The sequence below is a fragment of the Genypterus blacodes genome, unplaced genomic scaffold (genome assembly GCF_046128005.1).
Source record: "Genypterus blacodes isolate CSIRO-AG114 ecotype Tasmania unplaced genomic scaffold, CSIRO-AGI_Gbla_v1 ptg000104l_1, whole genome shotgun sequence".
In the NCBI taxonomy this organism is placed as follows: Eukaryota; Metazoa; Chordata; class Actinopteri; order Ophidiiformes; family Ophidiidae; genus Genypterus; species Genypterus blacodes.
In genome coordinates this window covers 1,435,001-1,460,488 of record NW_027466908.1, presented here as the reverse complement: position 1 = coordinate 1,460,488, position 25,488 = coordinate 1,435,001, and the positions used below count along the sequence as shown (strand labels likewise).

Sequence of the window (25,488 nt, the reverse complement as noted above, 5' to 3'; positions counted from 1 at the left end):
TTAATTTTTCTGATCAATCCTCTGGTTTTTCCAAAGTGTTGTCTGATAATTTCCCCCTGAGAAATTTAAATGCATCCATGATATGTTTAAGTGCTTCATTTGGAATTCTTTGAGTATTTATTAAATCTGGTTTATCTTGGTTGATTGTTACTCACTTGGATTTGACATATGGAATATTTATTCTGATTTACAAATTAACTATCTTTACCATGTTAATGCAATCAAAGAGTCTTCTGAAATTAAAGGGACTTGTGTGAAACTGAAGTGACTGTTTCATGCTTTCTTTGGCGTGTGTGTGTGTGTGTGTGTGTGAGATAGAGAGAGTTAGAAATCTGAACAGAAATTAAGCTTACATTAGATTCAGATCAGTGGTGACACACACTCCTCATGTTTGTTTACAGTATAATGGGTTTGGGGGAAATGAAAGATTTGTAATCTATAATAAATGATCCATTTTTGAGTCGAATCACCTTGGGGCCGAAGATTTACACCTGCAGTTTGTTGTGTTGTCATATTTCCATAGTGTGTCAAATATTTACTTGATTTGTCTGCAGTTGTGGTGTATGTGTGTTACTGTTGGAATGGGGGGCTGGGGGCTGGGGGGGCTGTCTGGTGTCAGGGCCCTGGGGCCTCAGAGCGAGTAGGCTGGGCCCTGATAAGATGACTTGTCCCTCCTCACACTCGGTAAACCCTCATTGCCACCGTGTCCTTGGAGACAAAGGCCCGGGCTGCTGCACACATCACCAGTTAACTCTCAGGATCAAAGGTCTTTTATGAGTGATCGCTGGAATTTGCTCCACCAGCTTCAGTCAGAGGGACGCGACCGTCTGTCCTGCTGCTCTCCTCCCCGGATCTCCCGCTGCACCTGCGCCTGCACAAGCCAACATGGACCACGTCGACAAGGTAGATAACGGAAACGTGGTCGAGGAGCCCCGCGATGGAGCCGAGAGCCCCGCTGAGGCCAAGGCGCTGCTGATCGGCGAGGTGCTGGTCCACGTCCCAGCGGAACAAGAGCGCGCCTCGCCGGACTACATGGACACCAGAGAGGGGAAGGAGAACGGGGACAAAAGCGGCAGCTCGTCCTCCTCTTCCTCCTCCTCCTCCAGCGACGATGAGGAAGTCAAAGAAGAAGCGGTGAAGGTGGAAGAGCCCAAGGTGGAGGTGAAGGTGGAGGAGCCCGAGGCGAAGGTGGAGGAGCCCGAGGTGAAGGTGGAGGTGAAGGTGGAGGAGCCCGAGGCGAAGGTGGAGGTTGAGGAGGCGAACAGCGAGTCAGCCGCCGGGTCCAGGCGGTCATCGACCTCCTCCTCCTCCTCATCTTCTGCTTCTTCTCACCACGGAGACCCCTGCGACGACCCGCCGATCACGCAGCCGGACCCGGAGCCCTGCACGCCGGAGGTGTGCGTGGAGTCCCTGGTGGAGACCCTGGAGGAGATCTACCTGGATGAGAGCGGCGCCGCCCCAGCAGACCCCAACCAGCCCGAGATCGCTCTGTTTGTCAAGGTAGGAAACTCGACACACAACCAGGACCCACTGAAATTATTGACATTACTTACTGACATTATTATGAATTGGAAAAACACACAAAAGTCAAGGATTCATGTGTTTAGAAACAACAGTTTTCCCTCATCTTCATAATCTCAATTTTCTGGTTCAGGTTCAGTTCGATGGTCATCATCTAAAATAAAAACAATTGATTAGAAGGAAATGATGCCTCTTAGATCGAAACATAATTGTGGATATGTAGTAATCGGGCCCTCTAGGGACCCCTGGTGAATGCCGGCCTCATTGTACTGTCTGGCCCTGATAGGAGGGATTGCTGCTCTCACACTCTTCACTTTGAGGCTAATGAGGACAGATTTGTTCCAGCCTTTACTAAAAAAACACTTCAAAGGCTCACAACAGTTCTGGCTTTGCATATTTAATGACTCAGACTGCAACAGAAATGAACAGCAGCTGCACGGGAACCAAGCAGCAGCCTCACATTCTGCAGCATGAATCTGATTTTCTGTCGACGTGACTTTCATTTGTTCGTTTGTTCGTTTGTTCGCCGCCTTTGCTCTTATACAATCACTGCGTACGGCTCAGAGGTCACACGGTCGAGGGGTTTTCAGATGAATTTACGTCACAGCAGGGAGATATGAGAGGCTGAGCTCTATCAGGAGACGTCCTGAACCATGGGGTGTGTACAGGTTGTGTAAGTTTATACATAAGGGGAGATTCATGTTGTCATTTAAACCAAAAAGCTCCATCAAATCCTGTTAGAAGATAATTTTCACTAAGAAACTCTCTCTTTCTCTTTCTCTCCCACCCTCTCTCTCTCTCTCTCTGTCAGAGACTTTGTCAGAGGCTTTAATCTGCACGCAGACTAATGTAATAATTAACCTGTTCTGCGTATTCAGCCATAGAAACTCCACGCTTGAGCAAATCCACTTGTGTGTTTTGCTTCGTCTCTCTCTGATAGAGCGGCTCAGAAACGCTCAGGGGTCACTTTGCCGATTGAGCAACACCGACTGAGATTTAGCGCCTAGGGCTTCCTGTCAACTCACCAGAGACCTTGTAAGAGTCAAACAGCTGCTTAACAGTCATCATACGTGTAAAGGCAACATATGAGAGTGTAATAAAAGAAGAAGAAGAAAAAGGAGAAGAAGCTGAAATCAAAGGCTGAAGGTTCTCATCCTGTGTGGTTTGGTGAACACTGAAACATGATTCCTCTCTGTCGTCACCTCTGATTTGAAAGCACTTCTTGAATATTAGCTTATAGAAGATAGTGAGTATGTAGATATGACACCAGGCGTCACCAGGAGCAGCTTATCAGAGCGTAGTTAGATATCAATTATGATAAGGAGTTATAAATTATACTGTTCTGACACTGTACTTGGCCTCCCGCCCCACACACACACACGCACACACACACACACACACACACACACACACACACACACACACACACACACACACACACACACACACACACACACACTCCATTATCTGCCTCTTCCTATCTGATTGAATCCAACCTGGGGTGTGTGTGTGTGTGTGTGTGTGTTTGAGGGTGAATTACCCAACAGTTGCAATAAAGCTGTAGTAGCAGTATAAGAAGCAGGGAGGAGCCGCGGAGGAAGTGCGTCCATCTTTCCTTAAGGCCCACGTGGCGATAACACACACCGCTCAATATCACAAAGGAGTGTTTTCGCCGAGGCCAGAGTCGTCTTGAAGTCACAGAACTCCAGATGTGACAGCGGTGTTGTTTATTCATGCTCTTCTGTCACATCAAAGGCACAGAAACACAGAGGACAATGGGGTTTAGTTTAAATCCTCCTCTTCCTCATCATATTAAGTTGTGTGTCAGTCCCTCAGCTGGTTATTCATGCTGGCGTCTAGTGTTTCTCAAGTGTGTGTAGTTTAGAGAAACCTTCAACACCACCAACACCACCAACGCCCCTCTGCTTAGGGAAAGACAGATTGCGTCTGTTACTGTTTGATGCGTTGGTGAATGATTAGCTCAGGCAGGTTGGATGATTGGATCTTCTCTCCGCCGAGGACGACGAGTTCGATTTTTATTGTCATGTCTTCTAAAAAAAAGCGGTTTGTTGGTGATACTGAGGAAGACTTGAAGAACACCGAGTTGAATGAGTACAAGTTCAATCAACTCTCACCAAAGATGTAAATAACAGCCATGTAGCATTTTCAGTCTCAAACGCTCCAATAATAAAGCGATTCTTCCTCAGTGGGGCCTGTTGATTGGTGTCTGTGCTGCATGTGGGCACGTCTGCCAGTAGAGGGCGCTGTTGTATCCATAGAAACGGCTTCAAAATGAGCTCTAACCCTCACGTCGCATTCTATTCATCTGACTAGAGCCTCAGAATGATTCAGCGATCATTGGAGTGACTCTGCAGATACCTGAGGACAGATTCTTGGTGTCAGTCCTTCATCTCCCATAACATGTCCCTCACATGTGTCCAATATAGTCTCCGTCCAAAAACAAAAGACAATTCCTGCATTCAAACCAAAGCCAAGTATCAATAATTCACTGAGGAATCGTCTACAGGTCTCCTACTGGTGATCAAATATAACCTGCCTGAGCCTGACAGAGCCAAAGTGTGTGTGAGTGAACACACGTTAAATATGCATGATGCTGCTCACCTGCACACACACACACACACACACACACACACACTCAAACCCCCACAGGAAGATGTCCATACAAACTATAGAACCACATAAACTCAACTAAGATTCTGAAATGATGCAGCGTTGTGTGATCACTGGTTATTGCAGCGCCACCATCAGGCCAACGGGAAATGAAATTTAACAGTTCATTGAAATTAATTAATATGATTTAATGATGATCCAGCAAACAAACAAACACACAAACAAACAAACAAACATGACCAAACTTGCCTATAGAGGTAAAGCGATGGGACAGATACAAGCACAGGGATAGAGTGTGTTGTATGTGTGTTGTGTGTGTGTGCGTGGGGCTGTTGTTGGTGGAGTAAATGGAGGAGAGAGAACTCCGCCCCCCTGCTATAGCCTGACACCTGTTCCCCACTTTGTGTCAGTGAGAGCTCGCTCGCTCTGCTCTCCATCTGTAGCCCTCAAATCAGAGCTCAGGGCTCAAACACCTGGGACCACTCTCAGCCTCCTCACCTGCGGGACGCCGAGACATAAGGGACCAGGACGACGACGACGGCCCCCGGGGTCAAAAGGTCAGGGGATAATAAGAAAAAGCCTCTTCAGGGATCAAAAGAGAACGCAGCGTCTTCTTCAGGCGTGAGAGATTACAACCGGGTTGTCTGGGTTCTTCCTCTTCTCCTTCTGGAGGATGTAGACCTCCGAGGCTGAGCTGCAGCCTGTAAGAGAACCTGAGAAAAAGTTATCAACCAAACCACGAAACCATGTCCGCCGGCGGTCAGGACAGAGACCCTGATATAGAACTGTTTGTCAAGGTAAGACAGATCATACACGAGTTCTGTTCGTTTTGTTTTATCGGAGGGTCGGTGCCGCTGTGTGTTGTGGAAAGTGTGTGTAACACAATAGCTGAGGTCGAGTTACTGCAGCACCGGCACGCTCCGCTCGGCGCCGACCCGGGATTGTTGTGACAGTGACACAGCGAAGCTGATCATGAAGGCGCCGCTGTGGTGCCACATCTTCATCCGATCACGCCAGACACACCATCCGTCGTGTCTCCTATAAGACTTGAATCAGGCTTTAGTGGAACATGTAACGGTGTGGAAGTGACGGCTGGTGTTGTTTTGTGGCTGCCGAGGCCTCCTGAGGAAGGTCAGAGGCGGCTGATTGCGCCCGAGGCAGACGAGGCGGAAGCAGGTGGAAAATCCCCTCGGACGATGTGCTGCCTGGTTGCACCGCCGTCCAATCAGCAGGCGGGAAATGTCGTCTCAGCCTGCGAGGAAACCAGTCAGCTTAGTAACCTGAAGAACGCTGACGACGACGAACAGGAGCTGCTTGCATCATCTGCCCGTCTGTGATGTTATGATACAGGCAAAGCAAATCAGCCACATGGGTTTATGTTGGATGTCAGCGGATATTCCACACTTTCCTAAAATCTGCTTTGAGTAACTAGGTGAAGGGGTGAAGGGTTAAAGGGATGAAGGGGTGAAGGGTTGAAGTGGTCAAGGGGTCAAGGGATACCTGGGTTACGTTGCCATGTGGCTCTGCAGCTTCACGATTGGATCCATCTTTGCGACGTCTTCTGCTTCCTCTGTGACGCCAAACTCTTTAAGCGCCAAACAACTTCTGCATAAATCAGCGCTGAATGTTGCTAATCTAGTGAAAAACATGCTTTCAAAAACTGGATCCTGTAAAAGATTAATGCCTTCATGCAGCCACACTAGGCTCATATAACCTCATGACCCCGGTGTGTGTTGAGACAAACCATGAGGTCATTATCAGATCACTCAGCAGCTCTCTCTCTCACACACACACTCACGGTTCAGTTGTGTGTGGCAGCTTTTGTCCTGTGTGTTCTAGAGCTTGATTGGTCATTATCAGCAGGTGTGTATTGTGTTACGCCCAGGCTGCAACAAAGCTTCAGCCGCGAGTACACACACACACACACACACACACACACACACATATAGTCGGCTCAGCTACTTTCCCACTCACGTGTGTGTGTGTTCTGGTGTTTGCTGGGAGCCGTTTGTCCTAAAGTGCATAATCACACAGAACAATAATATAATCATATTTCATAATAATACCAGGCAACTTCTATATACACATTAAGATGAAGCTCAAACTGCAGCACATAATTATTAAAAATCCAATATTATTTCTGCATAATATTCTCTAATTGGTGGCTTCTTCTTTCACAAACTTCACTTGTTTTGAGGAGAAGTAATGACTTCATCCCCTCTAACCCCAAACAAATTCAATTCAAATTCCCAGACTTTCTTGATTTCCCTGGTCAAATCTCCGCTGGGTCCCTGAGGGCCTGCAGGTCAGTGCACTTGTGTGACTGTTTGTCAGCTGGTCGTGGCTCCGCTCCGTCCACGGCCGCGGCCACTCAACCCAGCCATGTGAACCGCCATGTATAATTCAGCCGGGGACAGTGGATCGGGTGTCCCTGTGTGTGTGTGTGTGTGTGTGTGTGTGATTGCATACATGCAGACATACGATCTCACCGTGTGTATGCAGCTATGCTAAGGAGACCATGTTTTGTGAATTTACTTCAATTCAGCGTTTGTTTAGTGTAGTTTAGGTTAAAGTGTCACTCGGCTACCAGATGCATAAGGTAAACAAACCAATGGTGCTTGTTTCTGGCACCTGAGCACCGTTCAGCCTGGAAAAGTAGTCCTGCCACTTAGTGAGCCGGGTCAGAGGGCTGGAAGCTGTAATGCAGATACAGTCAGGGTGGAATAGCTCGTCCCCAAGCAGCCTAAAGATAACACTTACTTAATTAATTGTTAGCCGAAAGGTTGCCCGGTTGCCATAGAGACCACCTCATGAGCAAATGTCAGATCTTATCCTCAGTGGTCCTTGTGTTGAAAAATGGCAGCAGGTTGTGTGTTGAGCGTCTGAGGCCTGAAGGTTCAAACCCTCTGTGACATTTAAGCCTCTGTGCAGATACGCAGCTGAGACGGGATCTGAACCCACAGCCACAGGCTGAGGCGTCTGTGTAAGACTACCAGCAACAATACACTTGAATAAGATGTAAAAGTGGCAGATTTAGCCAAAAACACACAACAGAGTTGATGATACGTTTACTTGTGTTGTCAAAGTCAAGTTGAAAGTCGTCTGTGTTTACGTTGTCGAGTCTCACCGCTGATTGCTGAGTGTGTTGAAGCTGTGAGACTGACAGTGTGTGATTCAACCTTTCTGGGATCTGCAGATTTTGGTCTCTGACTCATCTTGTCTCTGTGTTCACGTGCAGGCGGGCAATGATGGAGAAAGCATCGGCAACTGTCCCTTCTCCCAGAGGCTCTTCATGATCCTCTGGCTCAAAGGGGTCGTGTTCAACGTCACCACTGTTGACCTCAAGAGGTCTGGAGCAACACACACTCACACACACTGACTCTCACACACACACACAAAGATGGCACACATTGGTTCACTTGTAACACACTGCGTTCTCTGTGCAGAAAGCCTGCAGATCTGCATAACCTGGCTCCAGGGACTCACCCTCCCTTCCTGACCTTCAACGGAGAGGTCAAGACCGACATCAACAAGATCGAGGAGTTTCTGGAGGAAGCTCTCGCTCCCCCACGGTAACACACAGCACCACTCAGTGTGCACGATCACGTTATGTAACTGACGCCGAAAGGGCTTATGTGATGAAGATGATCTGTTTGTGTGTGTGTGTGTGTGTGTGTGTGTGTGTGTGTCGAGTCTGGAACTGAGAGGATATTTTAGTATTTTTATTTTTAGCATAAGCTGGACAGGTTTGTTGTCGTTCAAAGACTTTGAAGCCAGTGTGTGTGTGTGTGTGTGTGTGAGCAGAGAACAGAGTTAAATTAGGTCAGTCTTTATTTTACTGCCTGTGAAGTTTTTTTTTACTTTACAAATGGCCCACAGTGTAAGACAGCGTACGGCCAACTCTCTCTCTCTCTCTCTCTCTCTCTCTCGCTCTCTCTCTCTCTCTCTCTCTCTCTCGCTCTTTCTTCTCCCCCTCTCTCTCTCTCTTTCTGTGTGAGAGTGTGTTACATGTTTTGTGTCTGAGCTGCGCTCCAGCCCAGGTGTTAATCCTCTCCAGATGTTGGGTCTCGCCTCTTGACTGCGTCTCCCGCCTCTGTCCCTCCGTCTCCTCAGGTATCCTAAGCTGGCCGCCAAGCAGAGAGAGTCCAACACAGCTGGAAATGACATCTTCGCCAAGTTCTCAGCCTACATTAAGAACACCAAGCCAGAGGGCAACGCCGGTGGGCTGCTCATTCATGTGCAACACACACACACACACACACACACACACACACACACACTGAGAACATGATGAAAACCCTTCCAGACGTTCTGTCATTCCCCCACTAGGTTGTAGCAGAGCTCAGGATTTGACTCATATAGTTTGCTTTGTTGCCATCTAGTGGGAGTTTGAGAGACCAACACTAAGCCCCCTCACACACAGGACCACCCAATCTACTGTCTCCTCGCTCATGTGTGTGTTTGTGTGTGAAGTTCTAGAGAAAGGTCTGACCAAGACCCTGAAGAAGCTGGACGACTACCTGAACAGCACGCTGCCAGACGAGATCGACGCCGACAGCATGGAGGAGGAGAAAGGATCCAACCGCTGCTTCCTGGACGGGAACGAGCTCACGCTGGCAGACTGCAACCTGCTGCCAAAACTGCACATAGTCAAGGTGAGAGGGAGGAACCTGAATGCAACACGCTCGTCTGTGCACTTTGAGATCTAACTTCATAAACTAATCTCCATTCTATGTACCAAGATCTGCTTTTGATAGTTTTGCCTTGTTTGTTAGGTCGTGGCGAAGAAGTACCGCAACTACGACATTCCCTCTGACATGACGGGCGTGTGGCGATACCTGAAGAACGCCTACAAGCGCGATGAGTTCACCAACACCTGCGCGGCCGACGGCGAGATCGAGACGGCCTACAAGGACGTGGCGAGGCGGCTGGCCAAGTAATAAAGCGCCAACCCGAGACCAAACTCCAAACCAAACCAACTACCGGCACAAACAAACACACACACACACACACACAACATGGCCTCTCACACACTAGACCGCCCTCTCGAGTCTTCAGCAGAGTCCTCAGATCTTGTTCTAAGGATGATGTCTCCACCTTTCAGGCCTTCCAAACGCAGATATTCAGACTTGGATGCAGACCAGAGCAAAGCAGAGAGAGTCAATCAAACACCTTTAACTCTCCGTCCTCCATCTTTGCTCGGGCCTGCAGTGAGAGACTCTGGGCTCTCAGTCAAACCTGATCGTCTGTCCATATTTATTCCCCGCTAACACAGAGCTCCTTTCAGCCTCCGCTCGTCCGCACAGCCAAACATTTTACAAGCTGCTGATGTTACGGCCGTTCACTTTATTTATTCCCGAGCCCGCAGAAGTCTAGTCTGACTCCAGTGTTTATTATCAGGCTCTGGCTCCCCGGGAGACACTTTGATTCACCCGTGATTTACGACGGGCCGCTCCACTTGTAGCTCGGCTTGTAGCTCGGCTTGTAGCTTGGCTTGTAGCCCCGCTGTCTCTCCAACTGAAGATTCATTCTGATTGTTGCTTGCTTTGGGTGTTGCTGGAGTTGTTTTTATTTCTTTTCTTTTCTTTAAAAAAAAAAATCACTCCTGTTTCCAGGGGCGGACATAATAATTTGGGGGCCCTGGACAAATTGTTATTCAAGATATACTAATAACCAAAATGCTGCTATTGCTATGAGATTTATTGAGTATTTTAATGTACAACACCGGAATCTAAAACATTAAAATCTAATTTATAAATGTTTTCTGGTGTTCTGGTGATCAGCTGTGAAACTCAGAAATCAAGGATCCTTTGTCTTTGTAAATTTCAGCAAAATTTGCACAACAGAAGACTTTGTTGTGAATCAATCTTCTGGGAAGTTAAAAAAAATTGTGGGCCAAATTTGGGCGTTTTCCTCACGGTCTCAGTCAGTGCCGGCCCTGATCTCTAGGGGCCCTTAGAGGCTCTGAGCGGCTCCAGGGGGCCCTCTAGTGGCGGCCGAGGCTCCTGTCTTAGTATAAATTAAAGAATATAAGTTAAAATAGAGGGATTTGTGTCTATTGGTTGTATCTGGACTTACAGCCCCCCTTCGCCTTCACAGTGAGGTCCGCCCCTGCTCGCTTCTGAAAGATTGATTTTTGAAAATAAGTTGATGTTCTCTGTTGATGTTAGTTTACAAAGGACATTAATCAGCTGAGGAGGATCAAAGCTCGCCTCTGATTGGTTTGCATGCATGAATCTCTTCCAGGTGTTTGTAATATTCAATGACTGAAACAGAACTCCTGTTTAAAACATGAAAAATGACTTTTCCTCAACTACGTGCCTTTATTTGGAAGAATCAAAAAATCCATGCCAATGTCACTGATGGACTCATTATGAAAACTGTATTGCAGCCAGAGCTCAGACATTTGTTTTGCCTCCAGCTTTTAGTGTTCAGTCTAGGTATTGATTTTGTCTTAGGTTACACATGATATTATAAATGGACAGAGTATTTATTTAGCAGCCCAATCAGGCCTGATTATGTGGAGCCATTAGCGCTGCAATGAAAAGCGTCTTCCAGGCCAGGACCACGATGGTCAGGAGCCCTGCCCTCCATCCCTCCATCCTTCCATCCCTCCATCCCTCCAGCCTTCTAGCCCTCTATCCCTCCAGCCCTCCAGCCCTCCAGCCCTCCAGCCCTCCAGCCCTCCAGCCCTCCAGCCCTCCATCCCTCCAGCCCTTCATCAAAGAGACATTTCCTCCGCTGGAGGAGTCTATCAACATCCACAGAGCCTCAAGTTCAAAAGTTTCATTGTCCATGCAGAGAGGATGGAAATTTGTCTCGGGGCTTATCGTCTTTGGCTCGCGCTCCGGCTGCAACTATAGCGAGACTTCCTTGAAGAACCATAAGGCTCTTGTGTGGTTTGGACAAACATATGATATGAAACTGGAGCATGATGACTGAGAGGCTTGCTCGTTGCAAAACTCCACAAATAAAATAATATTTTCACAGATCTGCTTCTGCCTTTTCTTTTCTTTTCCAGCGAGGTGATCAATCAACACCGATACTTTCTGGGCTGTGGTGGGGGCGGGGGGGGTCTGTCTGTCTGTCTGTCTGTCTGTCTGTCTGGGCGATAGCGAGGTGCCGCCGGTGCTCCAATCCTGAGAAGGGTTAAGGAGCGCCTGACTGAGTTGATCGAATCCAGTGGCACAGGTCTGTTTCTTCATCCATGAGAGAGGGGGAGGGAGAGAGAGAGAGAGAGAGAGAGAGAGAGAGAGAGAGAGAGAGAGAGAGAGAGAGAGAGGGAGAGAGGGAGAGGGGCGAGAGAGGGAGAGTGATGACCGTTGACAGGCTTAAATAGAGGCTTCCATGCCAGGGATCAAACGCCATCCCTCTTCTCCACTCTCTCATTAAGACGGAAAACCCGAGCGCCGCCATCCGATCTGTCTCCATTTTTCCTCAAAGGAGTCTAACTTGAAAGATCTGCGCCTGTCGGATTTACAATGGTGGGCGAGTGGTGTTTACTGAGACGCGGCCTTGCCAGAAACAACAGTCAAAGAAAATAAATGGAGCCTGCCTAGTGTTTCCACAGGAGTAAGGAAATATGGAGCGAGACTTGTGCCTTGCTGTTTGGTAATTAGTACCTAAACATCCCTGTCCTTGGATCCCATCGCTCACATCCAACATTTCTGCAAGCTGGATAATATACAGAGGAGCATTAACGTCAAACACGTCTGCTCATGGAGCCTGGCACGCCACATTAATCTGTTATGATACTCCCAGTGGATCTCAGTGAGTCGCTGGCCTTGGCCACTGGAGTACAGGAGCCCGTATAGGCTGAGGGGGACTCACACACACACACACACACACACACACACACACACACACACGCAGTGAAACCTGCACCTCAAACACAAACTCCAGTAAGCTGAGTCTTGCTTTGGGACCTCGAGTTGATTAAAACAAACTGGTGTATTTGATGTGTGAGGACCAACCAGTAAAAACAGACCTGTGATCCAATTAAGGACCCGCAGGTCTGTAGGTTTACGTCCTGTGATTTCACTCCAGATGAGACCCTGGAGACACACACACACACACACACACACACACAGACTCACACACACGTTTCTGCCTCCAGTCAAATCTTTGGTTTTACCTCCTTCTCTTACTTTCCTCTTTCCTATTTTAAATACATGTAATCACCAGAAACAAGAAACATTGTTTTGTTTTCGGTCGGGCCACACGGATTTTGAACTAGCAACCTCAACCAAACAGCAACAGAGACGTGGAAAGATGGCAAAGGAACATATAGAACATTTTTAATGCAAAAAAAACTATAAAAAGCTTTATTTAGTCGTTTGCACCTGAGTGCCCCCTGGTGGCTGCTGGGAGTAAAAGCTGACTTTTACCAAATAGGGTAGTCGCTGTAATTGGCTGCCAATGGAGTGGAGAGAGGGGAGTGGGCGTGGCTTATTCGTCAAAAAGTCAACCAACCTGATTTGTTAAAAGATCTAGTCAATGCCTGTTGGGCCTTGGTGGAGGTATGAGCTCTTAATGTATTCTCCATGTAGTTGAGCTGCAGTTTGATCTGTTGGACGTGCGGCACAGTTTCCGTCTCCACGCTTTCCGTCTCTCAGTGCGATCGTCCTCCAGAGACTCCGCTCTCCGCTCGCCTCTGCCAGCAGAACATGTTCTCATTCGCTAATTGGCGGGTAACGAATGACATGTGACATCCACGTCACCCGATTAAGAGGGCGACGGCTGAAGGCTCGCAGGGACGAGAGGGAAGCGTCTAATCAGAGCGCCGCCAAGATAGACGGCAGCCATGTCATAACAGGAGATCATGTTTAAAAGAGACAGAGCTGTGGAAGACCGGCGCTCATCTCTTCCACGCCGAGAGGAGCATCTGAGAGAGTATCCAGTTCTCAGCAGGTCCCCCCTCCCTCCGCCCCCCCCACACCCTCCGCCGCCCGCCTGCCCTTGGAGGTTTTGACTGACTTGTGGTGGAGCTTGATGGGGATTATTGATCTGCCTGGCGTGCGCCTGCGGTTTCGGCGCAAGACTGACGACCTCACCAGAGAGAGTTCTTGGCACGGGCCGGCCCCTGGCTTAGATCAGCCCCGGAGCCACGTGCGAGGCTCCGGGACGGGCCTGTCGCGGCTTGTGGACTGATTGAGCTCGGAGCCAGGTGATCAAGTCAAATAATTAGAGGCTAAATAAAGGCAGGAGATGACAATAAACCATCTGATTGGCTTTCTGGAGAGGAAACGTGTCTGCAGACAGAACAGCTCGGGGGTATTTATGCTCTTGGTTAGATTTAATGGTTAAGGATAAAGTTCCAGTCGTGAACCACATGAAGTAATCCCTGGTCACTGGAGAAGGATGTGGACACTGTGCTAATTATGTGAGATGATGATGTCAGGTATTGATACCTACGCTTGAGCCACAGCTTTCCCCCCTCGCCATGTGTTCCAACGTATATAACCGGAGCTGCGGCGACCCCGTCTCACCGTGCGACCACACTCGCGTCCGTGCTGGACATGTGGGTCGAGCGCTCACTCTATCACTCATAGCTTTAAATCATCGCCTCGCCAGCAGGAAACACGCAGCATTTTATTTTCCAGTCATAAACCATAAAACCTGCCTCTAACACGAGTTATGATCCTTGGAGACAGAGAGGATGAATGTCTAAAGCAGAAGCAGACACGACGGCGGGCATCCTTCAACCCTTTACGCCTGGCATCCCCGCGCAGACACGCTCCTGCGAACACCACCGCGGGCCCCCGGTGTGTCGCCCGGCAACAAACTATATCTCTGCTTCGGTGTCAGTTACAGACACATTAGTGCTCAATTAACACGGGGCCTGATAAAGTTTGAGCCGCCTTTCATGTGACAGGAAGAACACACGCGGCTCCTTCACGCTCCGGTTCAGACGAAGATGGGGTCCCTGCCCAAATTTTTAAAATTTTATTGCCTGGCTGAAACGTATGGAAAAAGCCTGTTTTGCATGAATATTTGGCACGGAGCTGAGGTTGATCCTGTCTTATGTTCTGTACACTCAGTTGTGCTGCAACAGTTTGCCATTTTCTGACAGCTGAGATGGTGTATAATTTGAAACATTGGCATGAAGCTCCGACTTGGACAAAGAGGCCTTTTGTTTGTGTGTTTGGTCGCTGTCCATGGTCCTGACACTCGCGTTTTCACAGTAATTCCCTTTTTTCATGCGGTGTGGCCGGTATCAGATTGCATAATCTGAACTGGCAGCGCTCATTATAATGTCGGCATTTATGTTTCATAAGTGCACTTTTCTCTGAGTTGCGTTTCACTTAGCGGCAAATGATTTCGTGGAATCAAATGTTTCCAAAGTGGCCTAAAGACGCAGGCGCGCTTTCATCCGCTGATGAATGGATCGTCAGACTGTCCCGACCCCTCCGTGTCTCCGAGGTTCTGGTTCTGATCACACTGCCAACTGATCATTTTCTCTTACCACAGGTCAGGAGACAAGTCATCGTTTACAACCTCAGTCTCTGAGGGTGAAGAACTTTTATATCTGGCTTTGGTTTATGGAGCAAACACTCTTGTGCAGACTGAGGTCTCCAAAAACACAATGTGGGGTGTTGGAACATTAGATTTTAAAGTACCACTAACATAATAAGCATTAGTTTGGCCACATCCAGCCTGCGTTTGGCTGCGTGCAGGAGCGTTTGGGTGGGCCTCCCGCCCAGTCCCTAAGGTTAAATAAAAGAGCCACTAGAGTGCGCCAAAGTACACAGTTATTGTTGACTCAGATTGAAATTCTCCTGGAGCGGGATAGAGTCGCTCAATTACAATCAGATCAAATTAAGATCAGGTTTGTGTATTTTATGTTGGGCACGAGTTTAATCTCAGAGAGGATCTACATCTCAGACGTGAAGGTGGCCGGCCGCCATGTGTGTTGAGCTGCGATGTCATCAGATCAGAGCGGTTCAGGGAGGTCAGAGGTTTCATGCTCATCTGACAGCCAGGACACACACTGGAGACGCTGCCCCAGCTTATCTCAGCCCCAAATGAGAAATCAAGATGCATGCATTCCTGTTTGATGGCAGGGACACACACACACACACACACACACAACCACAGTCCTCAGCCTGTTAGTGGAGACGGAAACATAGGAGGAGATATACAGCTCTTTGAGTGGTATGGGGCCCTGGAGGACCACTTCCCGCCTGAGCTGCTCCTCTGAAACATTTGTAGAGGTCAAGTAAACAGTTTGTATTGGACTGTCAGCTGTGTGTGTGTGTGTGTGTGTGTCTCTCTCTCTGTGTGTTTGTGTGTGAATGGAGCGGTTTTGGACCCTCATAAACTTCTGTTTATATTCGTCTCTGTTGATTGCACAACAATTGCATAATATAAGGGAGTCTGCTGCTGCAAAACTACTTACAACCTTAAACCTCAGGGGAGCTTCATTACTGGCACGATGCTCAACCACCCAGTTTAACAGGGGAGCAGAACTCCACAGCAGCCCTCTTAAAGGCGTCTGCCCGGGTGCAGGTCCGTCTCTCCCGTGCATGCAGGACATTATGCTAATTTCTCCGGGTGTCTGGGTCCCATTGCTCCTCCGGAGTTCATTATTATAATTGCTAGACATGGCTGAGAACGTGGAGAATGCGAACCTGAAACCAACGGGAGCTTTTTTTTCCGTGCAATCTATATTCAGGGAAATCCCGAGAATGTTCCCAATCTGAACCGAAAAAACACATGGGATGGTGCAGCTCTCTCTCTCCCTCTCTCGCTCGCTCCTCTGTGTACGTGTGTGTGTGTGTGTGTGCGCACCCTTTAGATTGGCTCTGTTATGTCTTGGAATAATGTAAAACAGCTTCCCTCGTCCTCCGCGTCTCTGTTCCTGTCTCCTCTCTCTGGTTTCCCAGTGTACCTTTGAAATGAAGCCATGGCAGTGGCAGTAGCAGTATAGTAGTCTGGGTCGAGCGCCGGGGCCCCAGCGCGCCTTCGTCCCCGTCCAAAGACAATGTTGGTGCAGACTGAGCGGCAGACCAGAGATGACACCGCTAAACACGCTAGTTAACCGTTTGAGAGGATTAAACCAGCGCCACTGCACTTTCCCTTTATGATGATGCAGCTGAATGTTGGTGTTTTGTCCGTCAGTAACAGGAGATGGAATGAAGTGAGCGTACTCAGAGTGCAGGGGTGGTCCTATATATTATATATGGCAATTAGACTGACGTGAAATAAAAATATACTCCAAATTCCCAGAAAATAGTGGAATACGAACATTCCCTGCACTTACTGAGTTTATATAAGTGTGCGTAGGCGGGAGAGCACTTTGCCAATAAAACACCAAAAGGTGAGCGGAGTGTCAATAAGAAACCGAAAAAAATAAGTAACAAAATTCCTATTTTATTCTTAAAACATGAACAAAATGTACAATCACAATGCCAATGTCACTCACTGTTGTCAGGTCGTTTGTGGCTTTGGAACAAAAACACTCGACCCAATGACCTCTGGAGCTCTGAGACGTACCAGCCAAACCTAACGGGGTCGCCATTAAGTTTGTATTTCCTGACAAGCGTTCATGAGAGAAGAAGCATAACAATAAGACATAACAAGTACAGAACTTTACATAAGAGCGGGTAAAGTATGTTTCCTGGATATCATACATGTTCCATCATTAAATAATACAAAATCAGCATCTTTGAATGACAGTATTTGTACGCAACATTTACCCAAGAATAAAAAAGGTAACAGCCTCTTGTTTGGTGGGGAAACAAACAAAAAACAAAAGCAAAATGAGACAATGGGATGTCAGTGCTGCACTGATGTGTAAACAGTTAAAACACCATTTCCTGTTCCAACTCAGGAAAGAAAGAAAGGAGATTAAATACATTTGAACAGCTGTGCATAGTTTACGGTTCAGACGCTGAATAAATTTCTGATCGGTAAAAAGCTATGAAATTACATGAATCTAATAGGTTTTTATTTGCTTTCTTATGTTACAGTATGAGAGCAAAAACACTTTCTTTGGGGCTGAAGCGGTGGAGGGAAACGTACTGTGACATGTTCAATTCCATTAAGTGAGTTCAGAACATCCACTGCAGGGAAAGAGGCGCCGCGTGCAAACCTTCAATGAAAGCCTGAAGTCTGATCCTTGGACGGGCTCGTGTTTTTCTCAGCTTTTTAAAATTGGGTTATTATATTACCTACGTGCGCTGAATATCAGATTGTATGAAAGAAAAAAGCGCCTTTTCAAACAAATACCAACTGACTTCTCAGATCAGATTCAACTCCAATGTAAATGGCTTGTTTGGCCAAGTGTTACCCATTCTGTGTATGTGTGTGTGTGTGTGACTCCAGTGGCGTTCTATCTGCACTGAGGACCAAAACCACGAGCCCTGCTGGCAGCTCGCCGTAAGTGCTGCGAGAAGTAAAAGAAGAATGAAGAAGTGCTTTATGAAACATACATACACGCGTCTCCCATGTGTTTGCTGCCTGCAGCTGCATCTAATCGCCTTTGCTTTGCTCTTTCTGCTTTCAAAACCCACAATGTTTTCAATCTCACAATTGCAAAAATAATGGAACTATGCAACCTTCCCCTCACCCTGGTGCCCCTTTGTCATCGAACCGTGTCAACAAAAAGAGAAAATGGAAAATAAGTTAAATGAAACAAAAGCGTGTGGAGGAACGCCGCAGCCTCGCTCGCTGTGACTGCGACGCCCCGACTCCTCAGTCTCACAGACTGACAGAGGGAGACAGACGTACCCTGTGTGTTACACACTAAGACAGACTTTTTGAAAGCCATCTTTTGATATGAAGGCTATTATAAACTTTGGATGTTTTCTGTATAAATCTTGACAGCTGAGTTGCTAAGGAAACAGACGCAGTGCAGCTGTGGAGAATCATTCCAGTCCTGAGGAGGTCCTGTATCACAACTGACCCTTAAGAGTTCAACCCCGCTGCTCAACAACACCACAAGGCATGGTACCATCATCATCATCATCATCATCATCATCATCATCATCATCCTCATCTTCGGGGCTGCATGTCAGTTTGTGTATAAATGTGAGATAATTCGTACCACAAAGGAAACACACTGTGTGTCAGAAGAGAGCGAGTAAAGGAAAGGAGCAGACTTCCCCCGGCAGACGGTAACTTTCTCCTACTTGTACTCTCTCATGGTTTGTTGCCAAGAGGCACAATACGAGTTATTGCTCAATAAATACCAAAAGTTTAATTCCAAGCCAAATGTGTGTCAGCGCCGAGCAGAGACGCCGGACTCTTAATATGTGGAGCAGTTAAACTGAAAGTTACACCAGAAGCAACATGTTGCAATACTCTTTGGAAATTACATTTCATATTCCAAACAATTTAAATCTTTGGGTACTAAAAAATTAAACCTCTCACTCTTTAAATTACCTATCAAAAATTAATTTAACCTTAGTCATATAGATGCATCAAAAATATTCAGATTACACTTCTTTGACTCAAGTTTCAAATACAATAACATAATTTATGGCTTTATAAGTTAAAACTAAGAAAACGCCTCAATCTACATCAACGTTTCACCCACAATATACAAGTTAAATTAATTGGTTTAAAGCAAATTTACTGTCCATATACCACTCAGGGTAACATATGTGTTACTCTCATCACTTGCTACTCAGTGCTTAACTTGCATCTTGATATTGTCGTATTACAAAAACATGCTCAGCAAAATGCCTTATTGAAATACAAACACTATACAAAAGAGCAGTCTGTTACAAATAATGCAAAGCGTCCCTTTAGCTCCTGGATTATAATAAAGAGGAGTAACGTCTCATCCACCAGGGCCCAGCCAACCCCAAAGTGTCTCTCTGCTTATTGCTGTGAGAATATCTCCCTTTGTAGTGCCTTTGGTCAAAACACATTCCAGGAGGACGAGTCCACACAAGTCTGGGCTTTTGACTTTAAACTCCACCTGAATATCCAAGCAAAAGGTGGAGATCGTTCTTAGCTGATGATAGCTCAAACTTCGCCTTTTCAAATAAAAAAAAAAAAGGTTTTGTGCTTTCAAACCATGACATCAGTTGACTTCTCTTCCTCCCCATCCTCTTCCTCCACCTCCTCCTCCTTCTCCTCCTCTTCCTCAGTATGGCCTCCACACCGCCTCGTCCATGCGGCCCCCCGGGTTCAGCACGGTGGGGGAGTTACTGTGGCTGCCGTCGCCGTCCACCCCTCCGTCCGCCTGGCTGGGCAGGTTGGGGTTGACCAGGGACGTGCCCGTGGACGCACTAGTGCAAGGCGGGATCATCCGGGAGGGCGAGCGGTCCCCCCCGGGAACCATGGAGAACTGGTACGAGCCGGACGAGGCGCCGTAGTACAGATAGGGCGTGCTGCTGGTCTGGAAGGGTCCACTCTGGCTCTGGGTGGAGCCCGGGTAGGGAGGGGGCAGGTAGGTGTGGTAGTGGGCGCTGCCCAGCGACATGGCGGAGGTGACGGGCGGCGTGTAGGTGAAGGTGGCCGGGTAGTGCATCCGCGGGTTGGAAAAGCGGGACTCGGTCAGAGAAGAGAGACCCGGGAACTGACGCTCAAACTGGCCGGGGAACGGACTGAGGTCAGACGAGCCTGAGGGGAACACACACACATAGACACACACATATTATATTATCATCCTGCAAAACAAAATAATTTAGCTTCACCAGTTCGTCAGTCATGATGAGTATTAAATGTAAATAAGTAAAAAATAAAAATATTAAAAATAAATACACAAAAATATAACGATAAAATAAAATGATTTGGGGAATAAAACTAATAATAATAATATTTTAAATTAAGTGAGTTTTTTCAGTTCTCAATTTAATTCTCCACTTAATTCTAGTAACTTTTCTGGAAATATCAAAACTTTATTCTCAACATAAAATATCATCATCATCATCAAATATTCCGACTTTACACTCCTGACATGAAACCATTCCATTTTATTATTTTATTTTATTCTCCCACTATTTTGTCTCTGACGCTCAGTCGTACGATCACGCGCCCGTCGACTTCACAGACGACATTCTGCTCTCGACTCGCGGTGCAATCGAGTTTAACGAATCCGTCCCACGAGTCACAAAGCAGCAGTAAACTCTACGCTATCATATCGAACATGCGACTCAAACATCTCCATCCAGATCTATTTCCAAACTTCTATTAAAGACTTTGAATGGTTACTGAATAAGTGAGTGCAGCTCCAAACACCATTGATCTAAATTGTTTCATTATATTCATCAAGTCCTCTGTTGCTCTTTCTCTTTGACTCTTAAGTTAACAAACACATCAATCACATCTCATACATGCGTTTACACTGCTGCATATTTATGTCTCTGTGTGTGTGTTGCTGCATGTTTATGTGTATCTGTGCGACTGTTTATGCATGCAAATGTCTGCGTGTGTGCATGTGTGTGTGAACGAGCATACGCGGCGTGCGCATGAGGGGTGGGTGTGGGTGTGTGTGTGTGTGTGTGTGTGCGTGGGGGGTGGAGGGCGGGGGCGGGGGGGTGTGTATGTGTGTGAATACTGTATGCACATAAAAAAGCAGTTGGGATGAATCAGGAGCTGCACATGTGGAAACACTTTGAGCAGAAACAGTTTCCATGAGATCCATAATGAGGCAGGGCTGAGCTCTGATGTGGCTCCTCTGCTCGCCTCCCATCGGCTCCAGCGTGTGTGTGTGCGTACGCGTGCGTGCGTCTGTGTGTCCATGCGTGCGTGTGTGTGAATGAGCGAGAGAGAGAGAGAGAGAGAGAGAGAGAGGGCTGCTCCATCTCTCCCTTCGTTCCTCTCTCGGCTTCATCCCCAAAAAATACCCAGAAACCACTAACTGGCTGCGGTGAGCTTCGCACTGGGCGCAGAGTTTAAGGAGAATACGAGTTCCTCCCCTCTCGCCCTCCCTCCCTCCCTCCCCCGTCTCCTCTTAGCGGTTTAGTCCAGCCATGGCGCTCTTATCATAAATCACTAGGCGTCTTCCGTGTCACCATGTCTGCTGCGAGAGGACAGGGGGGAGGTATGGGGGGGCGAGGGCAGAGCGGGGGGGCGGGAGAGGAGGGGGGGGGTGTTTATGTGCAGGGGGAGAAATTGCGAAGCTGGATTTTGTCGGGAGCGTCAGATAGCATATGCTGCCAATTAAGCCCTTTAAACTTCCTCTTTCCACAAGATCTGTTTGATTCTAATAGGAATAGGAGGTGACGGTCGGCAGCAGCAGCCTGAGCTCACAAACCGGCGGCGCTGTTCAATAAACTCCCGGCTGCCGCGTCGAAACATTTGGGCTCGTTTTCCTGCTCGACGGCATCTCTGTGATGGCGGGCCAGAGCTTCATTAGTGTAAATGAAACCAGAGGCGAACGTTGTCTAAATATTTGGAAGGATTTTAAAAACCCAAACTCTGGAGCGCCACTTCCGAACGAGACGTTTCTGACTGATTGATGAATTTTCACGACTAACTCTGCAGGACTGTAACACTTCAGCGCGAGCGGGAGTGTGTGACGGCGTGGCGGCGGAGGCGTCCGCGTCGGCTCCCGCCCCAGATATTACAGCTTCGTCTCCACACATTGTGACTTTTCTCTCAAAATATCGCAGCTTTATTTTGTTAACAGTTCAACTTCTTCTCCTGGAAATATTACAACTTCATTCGTGTCACATTTTGACTTTTTCCTTAAAACGTTCGGACTTTATTCCCGTAATATTTTGACTTTTCTCTCAAAATACCTCGACTTCATTCTTCTACTTTTCCCCCTCAAAATATTCCGACTTTATTCTCGCAACATTTAAACTTTTGCACCAAAATATGACAACTGGCGTTCCTTCTGGTGTCGGTTTCGTGCAGCCGCGGGGCTCCGAGCGTAAGAATTTGTGTTGAAACACGGGTCGGGGCGTCTGCTGGTACTTGTCTGTGGCTGGATACTGTTACAGGTCCTGCTGCTGGAGCCGGGCGAGGCGTCAACATGATCTCCAGCCATCTGAGAGCCTTAGTCACATCACTTAGCGGGCATTAAGCAGTAGAGGTGTGCAAGGACGTGTGTGTGTGCGTGCATGGCGGTTGGGGTGCTTGCGCGCGTCTGTGTGTGCGCCCCGGCGTGTGCATGCTCGCACATGCACGTGTGTCACTTTGAGAACAAAGCTCGAAGCTCCTGAGATGAAAGCTGCAGAGAAAGCCCAAACTAATCAAAGCTGACAAGGCAGCTGGCAGGATTTTAAACCTTTCCTAATGCACAGTCACACCGCGCCGTCACTCGCCCTCGCTCGGGGCACGCCGAGGAGGAGGAGGAGGAGGAGGAGGAGGAGGAGGAGGAGGAGGAGGAGGGCGAAGAACGCTCGCACCAGGAAACAGGAGGGAAAAATCCCATGGCAGCGAGTCAAACAGGTGTATGGGGGAGAGCGGTTGTCTGGCGGGGCTTAGCCGCGGCTCCACGTCGCAGAAAAACACAGACAAATTGGAACACAGATGCTGCTGTTATGGCAAAAGAGCCTGGTTAATGCAATTACCCAGAATGCTTTGTGAGAGTGGCGTATCGCTATAAAGACACTTTATTTGTCGGTCACGAGCCTGTTATTATCCCCGGGCCTGTTATTACCCATGCTCCTCTGGGATCAAAGGCTTGGAACCAGGAAAAAGGAAACAATCGTTTTTTTTCCCCCTCTGCAGTTTAAAAAAAGCTCTGCAGACTCTGAACAGGCAGACAAACTGCTGAATGAGCTCACATCTGAGTCAGACATGTGATGTATGTGTTTCTGCTTCTGTCTGGGTGTGAGATACTGTCCTTCCCTCGTCCCCTGGCTGCACGCTGCAGTGATCTTACCTGGTATGCGTCTCGGCACGTCGCTGATGGCTGGCAGGCCCGTGGCTCGGCTGGAGGAGAGCGGGGTGGTGGAGTGGACCGAGGGCGACGCCATGGGACTCAGGTAGGACGGGTACGTCTGCTCGTAGGACCAGGGAGGAGAGGACTGGGACTGACGAGGGTCTGATGAAGACAGAGACACACAGGGAGAATGATTAGATGTCTGCTGAGCGACTGATTCATGCCTCTACCAAGAATTTCAAAATGAGTCATGGGCCAAAAACACTTGATTAGATCTTAAAGCAGCTCTGGATCCTAGTTTTAAAGTTGCAGAGCAACATCCTGTCTGGCGTACCGCGTGCTACCACTAGGTGGTAGCAGAGACAAAGATACAGCAACCATCAAACAATAAACAGTTTGATATCGTTTATCTTAACAAAACATGTTGTGACTGTACAGACACACACACACACACACACTAGGTGGTCAGAAAGGATAGCCATCTTCAGATAGGAGCCATATTTATCCAAGCATAGCCGAGTGCAGAGCCTCAAACACGAAGCTACCAGCATGATTCAACAGCTACAGCTCAGGCAGCATCAAGGTATCATTTCAATCACCACCACGCCATGTTTACACAATGATGTTGGTTGAAGATTTTAAATTTAAATCTAAATAAACAATTAAAATAAAACATTTTTGTGACCTGGAAAATCAGACTTTTATAAAAAATGTTGCTTTTCTTGGCGGAGGTGTGCGCTCTCTTGCTGTCACGTTACCACGGTAACTCAAACGTTCTTACTTGCTGACAAGTTGAGACATTATTAGTGTATTATCCTCCCCCCCTCCGCCCCCCCGCTGGTGCTCAGAGGTACAGTAAGTATCAGTTGGCCGCGTTATGCAACATCCTCCGTAATGACACATCTTAATGTTTACCTCTGAGGAGAAGATCTTCCTGTTTGCCTTATAAAACACTGAGCTGCAGCTGAGCCACAGAGAGCCTCGCTGGCACCCACCCAGGGCATAAACACAGCACAAACACACACACGCACACACACACACACAGCCCAGAGAGTAACTGACACACACTTTAACCCAACAAAGGACGAAACCCAGTTCATTCTCCTTTTGCAGCCAAGGAAGTAACTAAGTACATTTACTCAAGTATTGTTGTCATTGGGTCAAAACCTGATCAACTAATTCATTCACTCACACACAACAAAGGAGGAAAGTAATTAAATGCATGAACTTAAGTGCCACACTTAGGTAGAAATATGAGGCTGTGGTAGTTTACTTGAGTATTTCCATGTTGTGCCACTTTCTACACTTACAAATATTGTAAAATCTTTTAATTACTTGATTCTTTTGCATTTTTTTAGTAAGAACATGTTACTGCTGATATGGATCTACTTCTACTTAAAGTCACAGTACGTCACCTTGCACGAACACATTTTTAACTCCTCCCACATGACTGACAACTGAGGTCCGATGCCCCTTGTGGTCATTTGTGGAATATTTTGTGTTTTTTTTTTCCCCAAACCAGTAGGAGGCGCCACAGAGTCACAAGTCATTCTATTGTTTTGAAAGCGCTGCATTCAGTTGTAATATTTGTGTTTGCACTTCAAAGTCAATCCCAACACTTCTTCCACTACGGCATTGAATGAGTCTGAACTTGAGGATGAAATATTCACGCCTGAGCAGCCGATTACTCACGCAGGGCTGATACTGTATATGCTCCTCTCAGTCTATGATACATACACTCCACTCACAGCCACGCTGCAACACAAATATCTGTTTAACCATCCCTCAAATGATCCACTAACACTACAAAGCAAAGCCAGAGAGTAACTAAGAGCGGGATGACAAGCTGTGACGAGCCTGGAGAGGAGCGGGCGATCGGGTGGCAGACATCCCCGAGCGTGAGAGATGGTGTTACCTTCTAGGATGGAGATGGATAGAGAGACTGGCTTGCGGGGAGACAGATGATCTCAGAGGCAATCTAACAAGCTGCTCTGACTGCTCGGTGGCAGAAGTCAGGATGTGCCTATGGCGGCTGATGGGGTATGATGTTTCACCTTATATAAACGTCCCATTGCTCCGTTTGGGGCTCAGCCTGCAGAGGCAATTTCGCAAATATCCTGGAGGAAACTAATCAGCAAAGACCCGGGCTGTGTAATGGAGACAAAACGCCATAAGTAAGGTGGATACAGTGGCGCCCAGTGTGGACGCTTCCCCCCCATCGCCAATCTAATTTGTTTTCTTGGTATATTCGGATTTTCAGAAATTCCTCCAAAGCAGTTTGTGATGATATAAGCGATGCAAAAAGCCATCTGCAGTATCATTTATAAAGGGCAACTCAAATTCAGCTAATCGTTTCTTTTTTAGTTTAAGGGTTTCTGAGAATCGGACCTCTGTGACGTCAAGAACATAAAGCCAAAGCCGCTACAGCCACAAAAGCCTTTACACAGTTGTTTTGACATCAGTGGAGTTGCCCTTTAAATGTTTTCAGCCTGTAAATATGTTTCTTCTCCTCTTATGCAGCCTGTTAAAGCATAATATAGATACCAGGC

At 47.4% G+C, this 25,488-nt stretch overlaps 2 protein-coding genes across 5 annotated transcripts in view; one reads left to right on the top strand and one right to left on the bottom strand.

The window, feature by feature from the left end:
• The first annotated feature begins 654 nt into the window (after positions 1–654).
• On the top strand, positions 655–11,143 carry LOC143008459 (chloride intracellular channel protein 5-like). Of its 3 annotated transcripts, XM_076160234.1 has the most exons (7): positions 655–1,155; positions 1,204–1,500; positions 7,391–7,500; positions 7,599–7,724; positions 8,266–8,372; positions 8,626–8,807; positions 8,928–11,143. In XM_076160234.1, the coding sequence occupies exons 1-7, from the start codon at positions 886–888 to the stop codon at positions 9,090–9,092; spliced, it is 1,257 nt and encodes a 418-aa protein (XP_076016349.1). In that variant the 5' UTR covers positions 655–885; the 3' UTR covers positions 9,093–11,143. The 3 variants fall into 3 exon arrangements, with proteins under 3 accessions (XP_076016349.1, XP_076016348.1, XP_076016351.1); XM_076160233.1 differs by having other exon boundaries at positions 656–1,500; XM_076160236.1 differs by lacking the exons at positions 655–1,155; positions 1,204–1,500 and adding an exon at positions 2,996–4,949.
• A 5,528-nt stretch (positions 11,144–16,671) lies between these two features.
• LOC143008462 (runt-related transcription factor 2-like) overlaps positions 16,672–25,488 on the bottom strand; it is a 24,109-nt gene continuing 15,292 nt past the window's right edge. For both annotated transcript variants that reach the window (XM_076160239.1, XM_076160240.1), the window contains 2 exons: positions 22,940–23,101; positions 16,672–19,725 (listed from right to left, as the gene is read on the bottom strand). In XM_076160239.1, coding sequence (XP_076016354.1) covers positions 19,247–19,725; positions 22,940–23,101 — 641 coding nt within the window. In that variant the 3' untranslated portion in view covers positions 16,672–19,246. The remainder of the gene's footprint in view (positions 19,726–22,939; positions 23,102–25,488) is intronic.

Excerpts from the sequence above, each read along its gene's own strand:
- LOC143008459 (XM_076160233.1), top strand. The coding sequence starts at position 886 with ATGGACCACGTCGACAAGGTAGATAACGGAAACGTGGTCGAGGAGCCC. Across the intron at positions 7,725-8,265 it reads GAAGCTCTCGCTCCCCCACG|GTATCCTAAGCTGGCCGCCA; the intron begins GTAACACACAGC and ends CCGTCTCCTCAG. Across the intron at positions 8,373-8,625 it reads CAAGCCAGAGGGCAACGCCG|TTCTAGAGAAAGGTCTGACC; the intron begins GTGGGCTGCTCA and ends TTGTGTGTGAAG.